The sequence below is a fragment of the Tupaia chinensis genome, unplaced genomic scaffold, assembly GCF_000334495.1.
Source record: "Tupaia chinensis unplaced genomic scaffold, TupChi_1.0 Scaffold150006_1, whole genome shotgun sequence".
In the NCBI taxonomy this organism is placed as follows: Eukaryota; Metazoa; Chordata; class Mammalia; order Scandentia; family Tupaiidae; genus Tupaia; species Tupaia belangeri.
In genome coordinates this window covers 3,703,988-3,718,842 of record NW_006209847.1, presented here as the reverse complement: position 1 = coordinate 3,718,842, position 14,855 = coordinate 3,703,988, and the positions used below count along the sequence as shown (strand labels likewise).

General features: G+C 57.1%; 1 protein-coding gene across 1 annotated transcript in view; it reads right to left on the bottom strand.

Annotated features, from left to right (window-relative positions):
* Positions 1-2,314: 2,314 nt before the first annotated feature.
* The window catches only part of AGAP2 (ArfGAP with GTPase domain, ankyrin repeat and PH domain 2), a 16,774-nt gene continuing 4,233 nt past the window's right edge, over positions 2,315-14,855 (bottom strand). Inside the window, exons 2-18 of the mRNA XM_006171883.3 lie at positions 12,501-12,559; positions 11,799-11,886; positions 11,530-11,615; positions 11,251-11,398; positions 9,909-10,043; positions 9,471-9,580; positions 8,640-8,798; positions 7,621-7,707; positions 7,434-7,538; positions 6,766-6,928; positions 6,469-6,588; positions 5,610-5,738; positions 4,283-4,431; positions 4,093-4,183; positions 3,771-3,993; positions 3,433-3,692; positions 2,315-3,358 (exon numbers count right to left, since the gene is read on the bottom strand). Coding sequence (XP_006171945.1) covers positions 3,126-3,358; positions 3,433-3,692; positions 3,771-3,993; positions 4,093-4,183; positions 4,283-4,431; positions 5,610-5,738; positions 6,469-6,588; positions 6,766-6,928; positions 7,434-7,538; positions 7,621-7,707; positions 8,640-8,798; positions 9,471-9,580; positions 9,909-10,043; positions 11,251-11,398; positions 11,530-11,615; positions 11,799-11,886; positions 12,501-12,559 — 2,345 coding nt within the window. The 3' untranslated portion in view covers positions 2,315-3,125. The remainder of the gene's footprint in view (positions 3,359-3,432; positions 3,693-3,770; positions 3,994-4,092; positions 4,184-4,282; positions 4,432-5,609; positions 5,739-6,468; positions 6,589-6,765; positions 6,929-7,433; positions 7,539-7,620; positions 7,708-8,639; positions 8,799-9,470; positions 9,581-9,908; positions 10,044-11,250; positions 11,399-11,529; positions 11,616-11,798; positions 11,887-12,500; positions 12,560-14,855) is intronic.

The following is a 14,855-nucleotide window of genomic DNA, read 5'->3' as shown; positions in this document are numbered from 1 at the left end:
GCTCCTGAGTTCTAGAGAGACAAGGTTACTCAGAGACAAGACTCTTAGAAAGAATCCCAAAGGCTGATGAGAAGTTATAGTAGAATTGTTTAGAATAGGACAACTGAAAGGCTGGGATAAGAAAGTTATCTTTGATTTGATGGGGATGGAACCTTAGCTCCAGAAAACAGTTCTGGAAACTTCACTATAATTAATTATTTTGCACTTTCAAGAATTTTTTTTTCCTTTGGCTCAAGACCAAACTCCCATGGAGGTCAGCCTGCCCCAGCTGTGCTAGGTAAACAGTGAGGAGCAGGGTGTATGGCAGGTGGCCACCAGGAGGGGTGGCAGAACAACCAGAGCATGGGGCCCCAGGGCAAGCTGTGAAGGTGCAGCTTGGGAGCCATCCAGGGAGTTCCCAGAGTCCCTTTCTACCATAACCTGGAGGGCTTGAGGTTTTGTCACCCTACGCACTGCCACCCTATACTCTCCCCACACAACCTGAGATGCAGCCCGTTAAAAAAGAATCAAGAGGATTATTTGGCATTGGAATTTGCTGTAAGATTTGCTGACACCTGGCCATTTTATGATGGCTGAAAATGAAAGCCATCCTACTGGCCCGTGGTTCCCTTTGCAGACATTTTCCCTCTCTCCAGGGCTTTGCTTCCTCCCCATACTCTCTCACTCCTCAGCTCCTGAGGAAGGAAAGTGGAGATGAAGCCCAGGGTGTCTGAGCTGAAGAGGGGAACCACCCGGATCTCCAGTTCTCACTCTGCCCAGACCACACACTTCACTGCGCCTGCACCCCTGAACCCACCTTCCTGTAGGCCACCCACTGTACCGAGGAGTTGCCCAGCCTAAGACCTTGCAGAGCAGCAGCCTCTGTGTGAATGGGGCCTGGGCCTGGGGCAGGGCCTCACCGAGCCTGTCAGCTCAGTGGCACACTGAATGTCCTGGCGCTGCACAGGTAGGGACCAACCCTACCCAAAAATGTTGGGGCCACCAACTGATTCCTCAAAGTGGATGACATGTGGTGGCTGTGCCCAGCCACTCTGCCAGGCAGATGCTGTCCACTGCACATGAGGAGTGAGACTGGCTGTGTGCTGAGCTGAGTGGCTCTGCAGCTTGTGGAAGTGATGCTGGCCTCGGGCTGCTGTGGTCTTGGCGGTCCCATGGATGACACAGAGGTGGGCAAATGACATCAGGGGCTCTGCGGCCAGCCAAGAAATCTTTCCCAGGCTATCTTCCACCCCTTTCTCCCAAGCACCACCTGACTGGGGTTAGGAGAGAAACCCTTATTATAAATTCTCCTCTGGTACCTGATGCTCAAAGTGAGCAGGCAGGCCCAGGGCAGCCCTCCCAGGGCTAGAGCACTTACCAGGTGCCCTCTGAACATACTGTTCCGATTAAAAATAGATGCCACTGAGGCCAACTGCCAGGTTGCCCACCAAAGTCATCCAGCTATGAGTGAAGTGGAGGACCAGGTTTCACAATCAGGTCTGTCTGCAGAGTTCTTGTTCATAACCAAAGTCACCCGGTCCTCCCACCCGTCTCCATCCTCTGTTGTCTCCTCTAAGCACCACAGCCTGCTCTCCCAGAACCGGCATTACTGTGACAGTCAGCGGCTTCTCTGCTCCCGTCCTCGCGTCCTCGCTATTGCTCCAGCCCTGCCCAGCTCCTCCCACTGCAGGAACACAGAGCTGCTGCACACAGGGAGCCACCTGCACTCCCACGGGTACTGGCCCATGCGAGGTGGGCAGTACCAGCCCAGCCCCAGCGAGGTACCCTTGCCTGGCCCTCTCCCTCCCCAGTTCCCCACCCTGACCTCCCTCTTCAAGAACAGACCAGTAGCTCACCTCCTAGACAAAATCACTTCCTCTTTAATTGCTGTTGGAGAAGAATCACACCACCTGCCTCGGAGGAGATGAGGAGAGCATTCCCCACTTCCCCCACCCCACGCCCTTCCCCAATTAGCTGGTCCTTTGCAAAATATTTTAGCCAGGAAAAAAAAAATAATTAAAAAAAAAAAGACCGGAAACCACTGACACAGACAGCCCAAGGGCTGGGTTGATTGAGGGAGACAGGGCAGGGCCAGGTAAGGTCCACCCCACCATGCCCTTTCTGGGGGATGGGGCAGGGGGCCTGGAAACCCAGACACCTCACATTCTGTCAACCTGGGCTAAGAGGTCGAGGGATAGGACTGGAGCTGCTCCAGTGGGAGGGAGGGGCTGGACAGGAAGAGTAATGGGGGAGGGGTCCCACTGTGGGGGTGCCCCCTACCCCAGATCACCACGGGCGCTGCACCCCTGGGCTTCCCCTATCCCGAAACGCCCTCCCCACGCCCCTGCCCGCCCCCACCCCCAAGTTGGGGAACAAAGCAATAAATTACAAGGCCCCTCCCAGTCCCCTTGGCCCGCTCCTACTCCATCCTTTCTCTTTCCCAAGATAGTGTGGAGGGGGACCCAGGCTCTCCACCCTCTCTGTGGTCTTTCAGCTTCCATCCATGGGTAGGTGTGTGGGGGGGACATCCTGATTTCCATTCCTCATGGTCCCTTTCACGGAAAGGGTTGGGGACCCCTCTTCCCCATGGACAGCAGGGGTCCTGCCCCTCGCTGCCCTTTTCCCCTTCACTGGGCAGTGAGATCAGCAAGGAAGGGGTGGGGTCCCGGTATTGGCCCCAAATCCTAGGGCTAGCCCTCTCTCGTACTAACCCCTCCCTCTGGCGTGGCGTTGCCCCAGGAGCCAGCCTGGGTTTAGGCTCCCGCCGCGGGACTGAGTGCAGGCAGGGCTGGGTCTCTTTCCCGCCCCTAGGGGGCGCGAGCCGGCAAATCCAAGCGCCCAGGGGCAGCAACCGCGGCGGGGCAGTGCCGAGCTGCAAACACCGAGCGGGCAGACCCCGAGCAATCCGAGCGTGGAAACAGAGGAGAGGGGGCGTGTTGAGCTGGGGTCTCCATGCCTCGTTGGGGAGAGGGAGGTGAGTTTGTGTCTTCTGGGAGGCGTGGGGACTGTGCCCTCGTGGGGGTAGGAAGTGCTCCCGTGGGGCGGGGTGCGTATTGAGAGGTGAGTGGGTGCATCAGTCCAGCGGTCCACCCGGTGTGGTCGTGCCCGGCCCGCGTGGGGGTGGGGGTGTCTCTCCCGCTGGGCAACTATACCAGCGCGACGGGGGCGTCGGCGCGGCCCACGCTGGCGGCGCTGCTCCGGCGGCGGGGGCTGGGCGTGGCGGTAATGCTGGGGGTGGTGGCCGCGCTGGGCGTGGTGGCCGCGCTGCCACCCTCCGCGCCGTTCTGGAGGGCGGAAACGGCCGCGTGACCACGCGCCCCCCGCCCGCCCCCTACCCGCACGACGTGTCCCAAGCTTTCCAACTCCGTTTCCAGGCTCCCTCTGGGAATGACGGGCACCCGGCGCTTTCAATGATGGAAACTTCAAAGCCCCCTCTGCCTACCCCCAGCTCACGTACCCACAACAGCAGCTGCGTGATGACCACGTGGGCGAGCTCGGCCGCCAGGTGAAGTGGGGAGCGGAGCTGTGGGTCCTCTACGCTGGTGTCGAGCGGTCCGTGTCGCGCATGAGCCAGGAGGAGGAGAACCGCGGCCACGTCCTGGGCCTGCACGGCAGCCCACAGCTGGCGGCCCAGCGGCTCCTCGGTAGTGCCCAGCGGCGCCAGGAACAGCAGCTGCTCGTACTTGGCGCGAATCCACGACTCGCGCTCTTCCCTGCAAGACCAGGAGTCAGCGGGACCTCTGCTCCCTCCCCAGGGGACCCTCTCAGGAGCCGAACACGCTCACACTTACCGCGAAGAGTCCCGCGTGGGCTTGGCACGGCCCCGCGTGTCGCTCTCCCACACGCTGTTGGCTGTATCGTTGCCAATGGCCGTCAGCACCAGGGTCAGCTCCCGAGGCCAGTCGTCCAAGTCCAGCGACCGAACTCGGGACAGGTGTGTGCCCAGGTTCCGGTGGATGCCAGAACACTCTATGCAGATGAGGGCGCCCAGGTTCAAGCTGGCCCACGTGGGATCTGGGGGACAGGGTGCAGAGTTGGCTCCAGTGGGCGGCGTGGATACCCCTAGCCCGCCAGAGCACCTCCCAGGCTGCTCCGCTGCCCCCTGGCACTCACTGGGGGCTCCGCAGTCCACACAGGCAGAGTTCCCTTTGGCATTCCGGATCGCTTGGATGGCCACCGCTTCGCTTTGGCTGTCCGTGCGCAGCTGCGGTAAGGGTTGGGCTTAGCACTGCCTCTCCCTCACAGCCCCTCTCGTCTCCTCAGGCTGGCTGCTCCTCCCACCCCACCCACCCCAAACCACTACCTTGACCTTGCTGCTCTCACAGCACTGCAGACTGGCCAGGATCTGGCTCTCGATGGCCTGCACCCAGGCATCCCGCTCCTCAAAACTGGCGGCCTCAAAGTGCCACGTCTGACCGGTACTGGACACAATCAGGAACTCGAAGTTTTCCTCTGGGTGGGGGATGGGAGAGGTCATGAGGGACAGAGTTCCCGCCGGGGCTGCCATCTCCAAACCCTTCCTCCCTGATGTCCATCCCGAGCCCCTGGGAGTGGGGCAGTGAGGGTAGGGGAAGCAGAGGGTGGGGGAGAGCAGGAAGCCCGAGCGCATGCAGGGGAAGGCAGGGACACCCCCCCACCCCTCTGCACCCCAGCTGAGCATCCCTCCCGGCTCCCCGCTTGTTACCTGCTTTATAAATATTTCTTAAACTACCAAAGGATTTTAGTTTCCACATTTTGCGCTTGGCTGGTTTCCCGAAGCGAAGGAGATAGACAGAATGGAGAGCAGAACAGAGAAAGAGAGACCGAGAAAGAAGGAACAGAGGCAGATGGAGAGATGGAGAGAGATCGTGACAGAGTGCCAGAGACAAAGCAGGACAGACAGATGGGGAGAGAAAGCAGAACTAAAGTCAGTGGCCCCGGAGCAGAGTGGAGCGGAAGCCAAGAGCCATGAGAGTAGGCAGATCTGGAACCCGGGTCTCAGCACCCGGCAGAGAGCAGGGGCAGTGGGGACGGGTTGTCACAACCAGTGAGGAGCCAGGTCTCTGGGGGCAGGGAGAAGGGTCAGGGTCTGCGTGAACATGGGGGAAAGGAACAGAAGCTGGGCCCCAGGGTTGGGATGAGAGGGCCTGGGGTCAGGAGGAGTTACCAGGGCCTGAATGGAAGAACACTGGGGACACTGGGGGACAGGAATGGGATCCCTGTGATCAAGGCTGTTGAGGGAACTTCACAATCACTGAAGGTCATTGGGAGCAGGGGCTGGTGGTCACTGAGTCCAGGAGTCGGGGGATCAGTGGGGGACACTGAGATCCAGAGCTGAGTCACTGGGGCCCGGGACGGCTTCTGGGTGCAGGAGCTGGGGTGGTGGTGGAATTGAGGGCAGAAACAGGAACTAGTGGGTCATTAGAAGAGGTAGTAGGAGCTACAAACCTATGGGGTGGAGACTACTGGGGACAGAAGCATTGGCTGGGGAACAGAAGGACAGGGCCATTTTCTCACTCAGCTATTAGCAGTGGTAATGATGGTCAGGCACTCAGCTCAGCACTTTTCCTCCTGCTGCAGGAGCTGGGCCAGGGATCTGGTGTCAGGGCGAGGGTTCTGGGTGAGGGTAGAACTGCCCCCCAGAGCCTCACCTTCAGCCTGCCCAGCCGAGCCTTCAGTCTTGGATGGTGTCGTCAACTTTTTCCTCCTTTGCTTCTTCACCATGGGAGAAGGAGGGGGTTCCCGACTCAGGGGGCTCAGGTCTCCAGATGGGGTACAATCTTGGGGAGGGGGACACAGCTGCCTCAGTTGCTCCTCCACAGATTTCCTAATTTCTCTATAGCCTGTCTCCTCCCCAGAACTAACACTGGCATTTTAGGGTGCCCGTCCTCAGCTGCCCCTCTCCAGGAGGTCCCCCTGGACCATTCCCGGGGTGGTGGGCAGATGAGTGGTTTAGAGTCAGACCTGCACTCAGGTCCTGGCTCTGCCACTTACTGGCCTTGAGACCTTGAGCCAGTCACTTAATCTTCTGAGCCTCAGTTTCTTCATCCCTAAAATGGGGATCATAATCTTGACCTGACAAAGTTGCTGTAAGGATCACTTGTTACAAGGTTACTTGCTATTTTTTAAAAGTAAATATGTTTTCCTAAACATAATAAATACTGATGGCCGTGTTTGACAATATTCTCATTTTGTTTAAACCCAGAGCAGCCCTCTGAGGTCGGAACTACTATCTCCATTTTACAGATGAGGAAACTGAGACATGGAGAGGTCAGGTAACTTGCCCACGTGGCCAGCCAGGATTCGCGCTCAGGCAGTTTGGCTCTGGAGCCCCTCTTGTCTTAACTATTCCTTCAGACACTGCCTCCTGGCACCCAAGAGACGGATGCTCCCTGTGTTCACTCATGCTTAGTCCAGTCTCTAAGCCTACCCCCCCCCCAATTCCGCTTCCCACCCACATCCCCCTCCCATTCAGATCTGAAAGACAGTAGAAGGGTGGTCCTTACTGACCAGTGCTGAGGGCTCGGGCCAGATTCCGGTCTGGCTTCAGCAGGTGCTTGGACGTCTGCTCTGGTGGTGGCTGTAGGGAGCTGGGGCTGGGGCTGGGGCTTGGCATGGGAGTAGTGGCTTCTGAGAAGGGGGAGAAGATGAACCCTCAGTGAACCTCTCTGTGTCTGGGCCCCATTCTTTCTGTGGTCCCTCCTTATTACCCACCTTCCCACTTATCTGATGCCAGCCCCCACTTCTCTCTAGCCCCTTTCCCCAGCTCTGGCCCCTCTCCTGCCCCTTTGTCATGCGCGCACTCACCAGGACCCTCACCCATCTGGACAGTGCTCATGTCTTTGACCAGCCCGTTGATGCTGGCTGAGGGCCCAAAGGCAGAGATGGCCCGTGGGGGCCGCTTGCCTGGGACTTTGACTGTTGTGCGGAGCAAGTCCATCTCCTTGCCGTGGGTGCTGTGGATGTAATCCTGGAGGGGCACATGGGTGGAGAGCGTAGGGAAGGTTGGGGTCCTTGGTGATGCTAGGAAGCAGTCTGTAGTATGGGACAGAGGACTGGAGGGGGGCGCTGGGAGCTGACTAGGTTGGCGTGAGCTTCTAGGATCTGGTTTCACACTCAGCCTCCAAGTCTGACTCTAAACCACTCACCCGCCCACCTACCCTGGAATGCTCAAGGGGGACCCCTAGAGAGGGGCAGCTAAGGAGAGGCATCCTAAAATGCCAGAATGCACTTCCTGAATGTCAGGTCAAGCAGAGGCCCTTCCTGTGCTCTCACACTGTCCAGCAAGTTCCTGAGGAGGGGCATTGATTTCTCTACCCCAGCATGGGCACAAGGTCGGCTCTTAACTCATGCTCGCCCAACTCAGGAGCAGGACTAGTGCTTCCCAGAATGATGTTAGCGCTGGTTAGAGACCCAGACTGGGGGAGCTGGAAGGGCAACCACAGCTGGCCAGTGTGGCCATCTCTGCCACTCACATTAATGCTGGGGTGGTAGAGTAGGAAGCCATTACTTGACAGAGTCACATATTTCTTCTTCCATTCTTTGTTCAAGGAATTGCCACTTCGCTTTAGGAGGAAGCTCTGGAGTGTGGAAAGGCACAGGTGAGGGAAAAGCCAGCTAGGGCAGCTGCCAGCCCAGGGCCCCAGCCCCAGGCCCACTCACCTGTTTGATGGGGATGGCTCGCCCACTCCCTGTCGTCTCTCCCCGACTGTCCAAACTCCGCTTCTCAGAGTCACTACCTCGACGGTTCTGGAACAGTTATTAGAATCCGTTAGAGCAGGAGTTCCCAACCCCCATTTGCTCAACCCTGATATGGCCCATGGCCTGTTAGGAACCAGGTCACGCAGCAGAAGGTGAGCGTCCACAAGCATCTGCACTTACAGCTGTTACCCGCGGCTCACATTACTGCCTGAGCCCCGCCTCCTGTGAGATCGGCTGTGGCATTAGATCTCACGGATTCTCACAGGCTCCTGAGCTCTGTCGAGAACTGCACATGTGAGGGATCTACGCTCCACACACTGTGAGATCCTAATGCCTGATTTTCTGAGGTGGAGCTGAGGCCGTGATGCGACCCCTGGATACTGCATTATGGCGAGTTGTGTAATTTTTCATTATATATTACAATGTAAGAATAATAGAGATAGGGACCAGCAGATTGCATCATGGTTACGTTACTGGACTCTCAGAGGGCCAACTGAGGTTCAAGTCCCAGACCAGAGACTCAAAACTCACACTGAGTGCATGTGCGTGCGTGCCCAAAATCTCGAGAGGAGACTGGAGGAGAAGGGATTGTGGCATGGCCATCACCCCGGGGGGCTGATTTCTCACTTTCTGTCTCTCTGTGTCTCTCTCTCTCTCTCCGGTGAGTGCATGCGCCCTATAGCAAAAATCTCTCCAAATAATAAATAAATAAATAAAATAATAGAGATAAAGTCCACAATAAATATAATGCACTTGAATCATATGGAAACCATTCCCCCATCCCCACTTGGGTCTATGAAAAAAGTGTCTTCCACAAAACCAGTCCCTGGTGCTTAAAAGTTTGGGGACCATTGAGTTAGAGGATGGATAAAGGAATACATGGGTGAGAGGGCAGAGAAGACAGAGGAAGGGTTCAACAGAGGTCTAGGGGCTAGGGAGGGTGGCAGGTAAAGGGACAAGAGGGGTCATATGTCCAGTACCGCAAAAAGGCTGGTCCTGCGCTTGGCTGCCCGGTGTAGGGACCCTGGCGTGCTCAATCCAGCCACCGTGACTGCCTCAGCCCGGAGCTCCCGGTGACCAACATTGGGTGAGGATGGGAGAGAAGATGAGTAGTCGCTGGTGTGGCCCCCATTACTAGCCTGGGGGCACATAGAGCAGTGAGCAGAGCTGAGATGCCAACACCCCAGCCAGCTACAGTTAGATCTGTTACAGGGAACATGCTCCCTTCATCACATTGCCATTTATTTACATTATCGCTAGTAACAAACATCCCAGTGGCATTGTTACAGTGCTTTAAATTGTGTGAAGGTTGGGACCAGCAGAGAGCATAATGGTTACGTTGCTGGAGTCCCACTTAGTTGACCATGATTTGCATCCTGGATCCGGCAGTTTAAAACTCACACCGGATGTGTGTATGCCCCAAATCCCGAGAAGAGAACAGAGGAGAAGGAATTGTGGGATGACCATCCTCCTTGGGGGGTGATTTCTTACTTTCTGTCTCTCGGCCTCTGTCTCTCTGGCAAACTCGTGCACTGTATGGCAAAAATCTCTCCAAATAAATAAATAAATAAATTTTGTGAAGGTTGACTTCACAATCTTCCAGGCGATGTTGGGAGGTTAGGTAACTTGCTCAAACACATGGTAAACAGTGCTCAAACCTGACTGATTTCCAGTCCTTGCATGTTCTACAAATCATGTCACCCACTTCCACCTGTTCTACTGCTACCTCAGCCTCCCTGGATACTCCGTACCTGTCCTTGGATTCCTAGAATCTTATCAGAGCCTCTCTGGACTCCGAATCCCCAACTCACCTGTCCAGCTACAGGGGTAGAAGCAGCTGAATGGCTTGGGGAGCTGGGCAGAGACTTGCAGGCAGCCAGCAGCTGTTGCTGTTTGCGCAAGGTCACTACCTTCTGGGCCACTGAGAAGAGTGGGAAAGAGGTGTGAGCAGGACAGATACCCAAGACCATCCTTCCCTGCCCTGCTCTGAGAAATCCCCAGGAAATAACATAGCTCCCTCATTTCCTTGTTACTGTGGCCTCCATGCCACCTGTGGCCTTACCAGCTTTTCTAGCCCCAAAAGGCCTCGTGACTATTAAGGAAACCTTCTCTACCCCATCCCCAATCTCTCCTCCCTCTCACAGAAACTGATTTCCTGACACTAAAAGAGAGTCCTGAATGCCCGACTTCCGAGGATAGCCCAGGCCCCGTACCCTCCTGCCCACATGCAACGGGGCTCACACACTCACCCTCCTGGAAGACCCGGTCCACATTGAGCCCATAGGTCGCGCAAGTCTCGTAGTAGCTGCAGCGTTTCATGTCTGCACACAGAGCCCTGGCACGAGCGTCACCCACCACACGAGGGGAGGAAGCACTGATCCTATCTGAGGGAACAGGAAAAGGATTAGGCTTGGACGAGGGCCTTTCTTCACTCTGTGGGCTCAGGATGGGCCCACCAAAGACAGGGCATGAGAGAACATCCCTCCTGTGACCCAGTGCAATGGGAGCGTATGATCCCTCTCTGGGTGCTAGGCCCAGCACATGCCAACTGCATATGAGTAAATTAGGTGAGTTCTATGTGTGTGTGTGTGTATGCGTGTGTGTGCATGCATGTGCATGCATGCATGTGTGTTCAAAGACTACTCCAGAAGTGAGCAGAGCTTTCTGACAAGGTCTGAAATGGCTGAGACTCAGGAGATAATCACCCTGCCCTGCAAATTCAATGAACCCTGAGAGCCAGGACACCAGCATGTAAAGAAGGGACAGTTGGATATCTATGGGTAACAGGTGGCTTGCTCACTCTGCAGTGAGAAAGCAGGAGGCAAGCAACAGGTGGAGGCAGACACCTGTAGGACAGGCACCTGCAGGACAGGCACCCAGACAGAAAGTCCTGCCAGCTCGACACAGATGGCTGCTGGAAAAGCTTTCCTGGCCCGGGAGTGGGGGTGGGAGTGGGGGAGTCAGAGCCGCTGAGGCACAACTTTGAGAACTGGAAGGTTTTCTGCCCTCTTGTGTTCTCTGTCATTTCTCTTTGATTTCGATACGTTTCTTTAGAAGAAGTCAGCTTCGGTCAGCTGCAGCAAGGGGAAGACTGAATAGGCTTTCTAGCCACACTAGGATGTGAGATTTTTCTGTGTGTCTCATGGCATTAGGAAATGGCAGGTGGCGTGGTGGTTAAGGATGCTAGACTCCCACATGGTTGACTGTGGTTCAAATCCTGGATCTGGTGGCTTGCTTTCTCTTTTTCCTTCATTTTTTTTCCCCTCTCTCTCTCCCTCTCTCTCTCCGGTCAGATTAAAATAACTAAATAAATAAAGTTACACAAAATAATTCTAAAAAAATAAAAAAGAACTCAAGGTAGGTGGCACCTCAGAAGAGGGCAGAGACAGAGATGGCTACTATGGCTCTCTTTCTCTCCCTGGAGGTCCCCTTTTCTTTGCTCAGACCACAGGAAGTGGCCAGGCCCCTCCCGAGGTTACTGGAGCCCAGCTGGTCATTTCCGCATGGTACCAAGCTCTCAGCCGTGATGGGCAACACCCCAGCAGCCTCCTCATGGCCTCCCCTCAAAGCGGTTCCCCCATGCCTCCTTACCTTGTGTCCCCACCAGTGCCAGGGCCAGGCCTCCTCGTCCCTCCCCGCGAAGGGAGCTTAGCTGCCCATGGAGACGGCTCACAGCCTGGAAACTGTTCTCATCCTCCAGGCTGAAGACGAAGATCACAGCATCTGCCCAGCCTGAGAACTTGCGGGGGGTGAGGGAGCAAATGGAGGGTCAGACAGTCCCTCCGCTCAGGCCACTGCCCAGAGGGAGGCCTGGGAAAGCAGAGCTCTCTCCTTGGCTAGCCCACCCGCTCCATCGCCTCCACCCCTCACCTTGGCATCAGGTGCCCCAGCCTCCTCTCGGATCAGCACCAGATGGGTCTGCCCGTCCACCAACATCTCTTTCTTGTACTGTTCACCTGTCCAGAGGGGTCGGAAGGGATAAGGGGTCAAAGAGCCAGGTCACCAAACATCTCCTTGTTCCCTGTACTTTAGCTATTGTGGCTTCATCCGTCTCCCTGGTCTCCACACCTGCCTGGTCATTGATCTGACCCCTGGATCCCTGACCCGTCCTTAGCTTGCTGTGGCTCCTGAAAACTCACTCTCTGTCTTCTCCAGCACCTGGTATGACCCGGTCAGGAATCGGTGGATGAGCGATGACTTCCCACTCCTGGCATCACCCAGCACACCCTGAGGGCAAAGTTATGGAGCAGAGATTGTGGGAATTAAGAGGAGGCAAGATACTTGGATCCAGACATTCTAGACCCCCCAAAGGAACTGGCAATGTTGTCACCCACGGAGGGGTCCTCAAGGGTGCATGGCAGGCAGGCAGGAGGGAGCAGTTGGGAGAATCAGGGTACGGATGTGGTAAGAAATGATCCAGGTTCAAAGTAGAGCTCAAGCTGAATAGTGTCAGCGATTCAGCACCGCTTTTTTGTGTGCAGTGTTGTTTAGGAGACAAACCAGACGGTGTGCGTGCGTGCATGCCGGGGAGGAGTGCCACACACCTAGGCGCTAGCTGCAAAGTTTTGCCCAATTCTAGGCAATAGAACATGAAGAACCAAAGGGCAGGTGTCAGAAAGGAGAAGCCTGGAAGAGGACCATGGACAAAGAGGGGAAAAGGGGGGGAGGTGGGAGGATGGACTAGGGGAGCAAAAGTAAAGATGTACCCAGACTCAGAATAGTGCTATGGCCGGTAGATGCTTAGAGGAACTGGAAAAGGAAGAGGGAGGAGAGAGGGGAAGGATCGGGAGTGCAGTGGGCGGCAGTCACCCTTCCCCACACAAGGGGAACGGGTTACCTACCAGGCGCAGTTCAGGAATGGAGCGGCTCAGCGTCCACTCCTGGCTATTGACCACAGCCTCTGTAAGGGGAGAGGGGGCAGTAAGCCGGGAGGCTTCTGGCCCAGAAGGACCACCAAACCTCAGTCACCCCCTCCCCCTGCGGTTCCCCTAAACCCCCCACCCTGCCTGCACTGGAGAGGTGGACAGATTTCAGTGGTCCCGTCCTCCCAACCCAGCCGTGCTCCCCACAGCTGTTTCTGCCGCTCAGCCGTTGCTAAGCAACGGAGCCAGCAAGACAAAAATACTTCAGTTGGCATCTCCCTTAAAGCACATCCCTAACGTGGGTCCCTGTCCCAGACCAGGAGAGCAGGGCTCTGACAGTGACAGGGTCTTCCCTCGGGAAGAATAGAAGAGGGATTCCTCCCAGCCCTACTGATACCCAAAGCAGATTCTGGCGGGAGGCGCTGGACAGAGAAGAGTGGCTCTTCCCCACTCTCCATTTCACAGGAGAGAAACTGAGGTCAGGGTTCTCCTTCATTTTCAAGGTCAACGCCCGGTGACCCAGACCCTTCCTTCGCCCCAGCCCACGGGACAGGGTTCAGATTTTCCTATGTCTCCCTCTCCCCCCCTTCCCCCACATGCCCTCCGAAAGACCCGTGAGGAAGGGCTCCATCCCCTGGCCGAGAGAAGACGCAGGACTAGGGGGAAAGGATGCTCCTTCCCCCGCCGGGCCCCACCCCCGCGCCTGACACTGGCCGGGACGTCCCCGGGGCGCCGCAGCTGTGGCGGGAACTCTGGGATCCGGAGCCATCTGCTCCCACCCGCTCCCGAGCCAAACCTCGGGGGCCGCCCCCGCTCCTGGACCCGCCTCCCCTCCGGGGAGTGCGAGCCGAACCTAGAGTCCCCCGCCTATCTCCTCCAGGGGAAAAAAAAAAAAAAAGATAAAGACACCCCCTGGAAAAAACACTACCTTCCCGGTACCGCCTCCCAATCTCCCAGGGGAAGAATTGCCTTTGCAGCAGTTCCGCCCCCCTGACTCACTCCGGGGTCAGCCCCAGGCTGGTTTCAACACCGCTCTGCGGAGGGGCTGGGCAGCGGGGGAAGTGAGGCTTCCTATCCGCCCCTCTCACTTCACATTTAAATATTCGGCACGTTCCCGGCCCGCGCGCTCGCGTTCCGCCCAATCCGCCTTCACTGCATGGAAAACATCACTAGCCTGCTCTCAGCTCAGGGGAAGACCTGTCCCTGGCGAGGAGCTGCCTGCAAGGTCACTGTCAGCCACCTGCTCCAAGTGCTCAGGGGAAACTGAGGCCTCCTCATCCCCTTCACCTTCAGTGTCCCTCTAGACAAGGCAGAGCCCTGTTGCCACGCTTCCAGAATCCAGCTGAGGCTGCAAGTGAGGTCTGGGGCTTCCCTGGGAGCAATGTCTACACTTGCTCTGTCCAAGGGCATTATTTTCCCAGAAAGCTGTGAGACTCTGAGTCCCTCCTAAATCCAGTCCTCTCTCTTGTCACATAATGTAGCTACTCACTCCTCTTCAGGACCTCCTATTCTTTGCCCCAGCTCTTAGCAGAGGAGTGAGCCTGGTACTTCCACCCACCCACGAGAAAAGCTTCTCTAATCTCCTGCACATCTCATCCTGGCCTCAAACTGAGCATTCCAGGCGCCCTCCCTCCCTGTTCTCAGGCCCTGACCCCACTCACTAGGGGAGGCGCGGAGCTCTGCTCCCAGCAGCTCCCTGGACCCGCTGCCAGATGACAGGCCTTGGGGTCCGGGAAGGGGCCCAGAGCCAGGAGGCCCCCCTGTGCTCTTGGTGAAGATGCCGCTGATAAACTTGAGCATCTTGCGGTCACGAGTGGATGCTCGCCCCCCCTCCCGGCCCCGTTTCAGCCCTGGAGCTGGAGGCTCCAGAGTGATTGGAGGTGCAGGCCCGGGGGGCTGCGCGGAGGCAGTGGTGACAGCAGCAGCTGGAGTTGGGGTTGTCGGGATGGTTAGCGGAGGAGGAGAGCCAGCAGGCGGTCCTGGGTGCAAGTCACTGTTGTCCAAGGTCTTACTCTTGCCTTTCCGGGGGGACAACTTTCCTCGGGCTCCGGCCCCAGCCCCGACCCCACCAGAGGTCGCGGCTGCAGCACCCCCTCCCCCGGCGGCGGTGGAGGCGGCAGCGGCAGCGACAGAGGCAGAAGCTCCAGTCCCGGCGCTGCTCTTTGACCCCTTGACCCTGGGCTTGCCCTCGCTCTCGGGCCTTGACAGGCGGCTACCCACGCCCTTGCCCCCACCGGCTTTGGCTCCGCTCGTAGTCACGGTCTTGCAAGGCTTGGGAGCCGGCGGAGGAGGCGCCACCTTGAGCCTCCGGCTGCCAGTGGCAGGGGGCGGGGA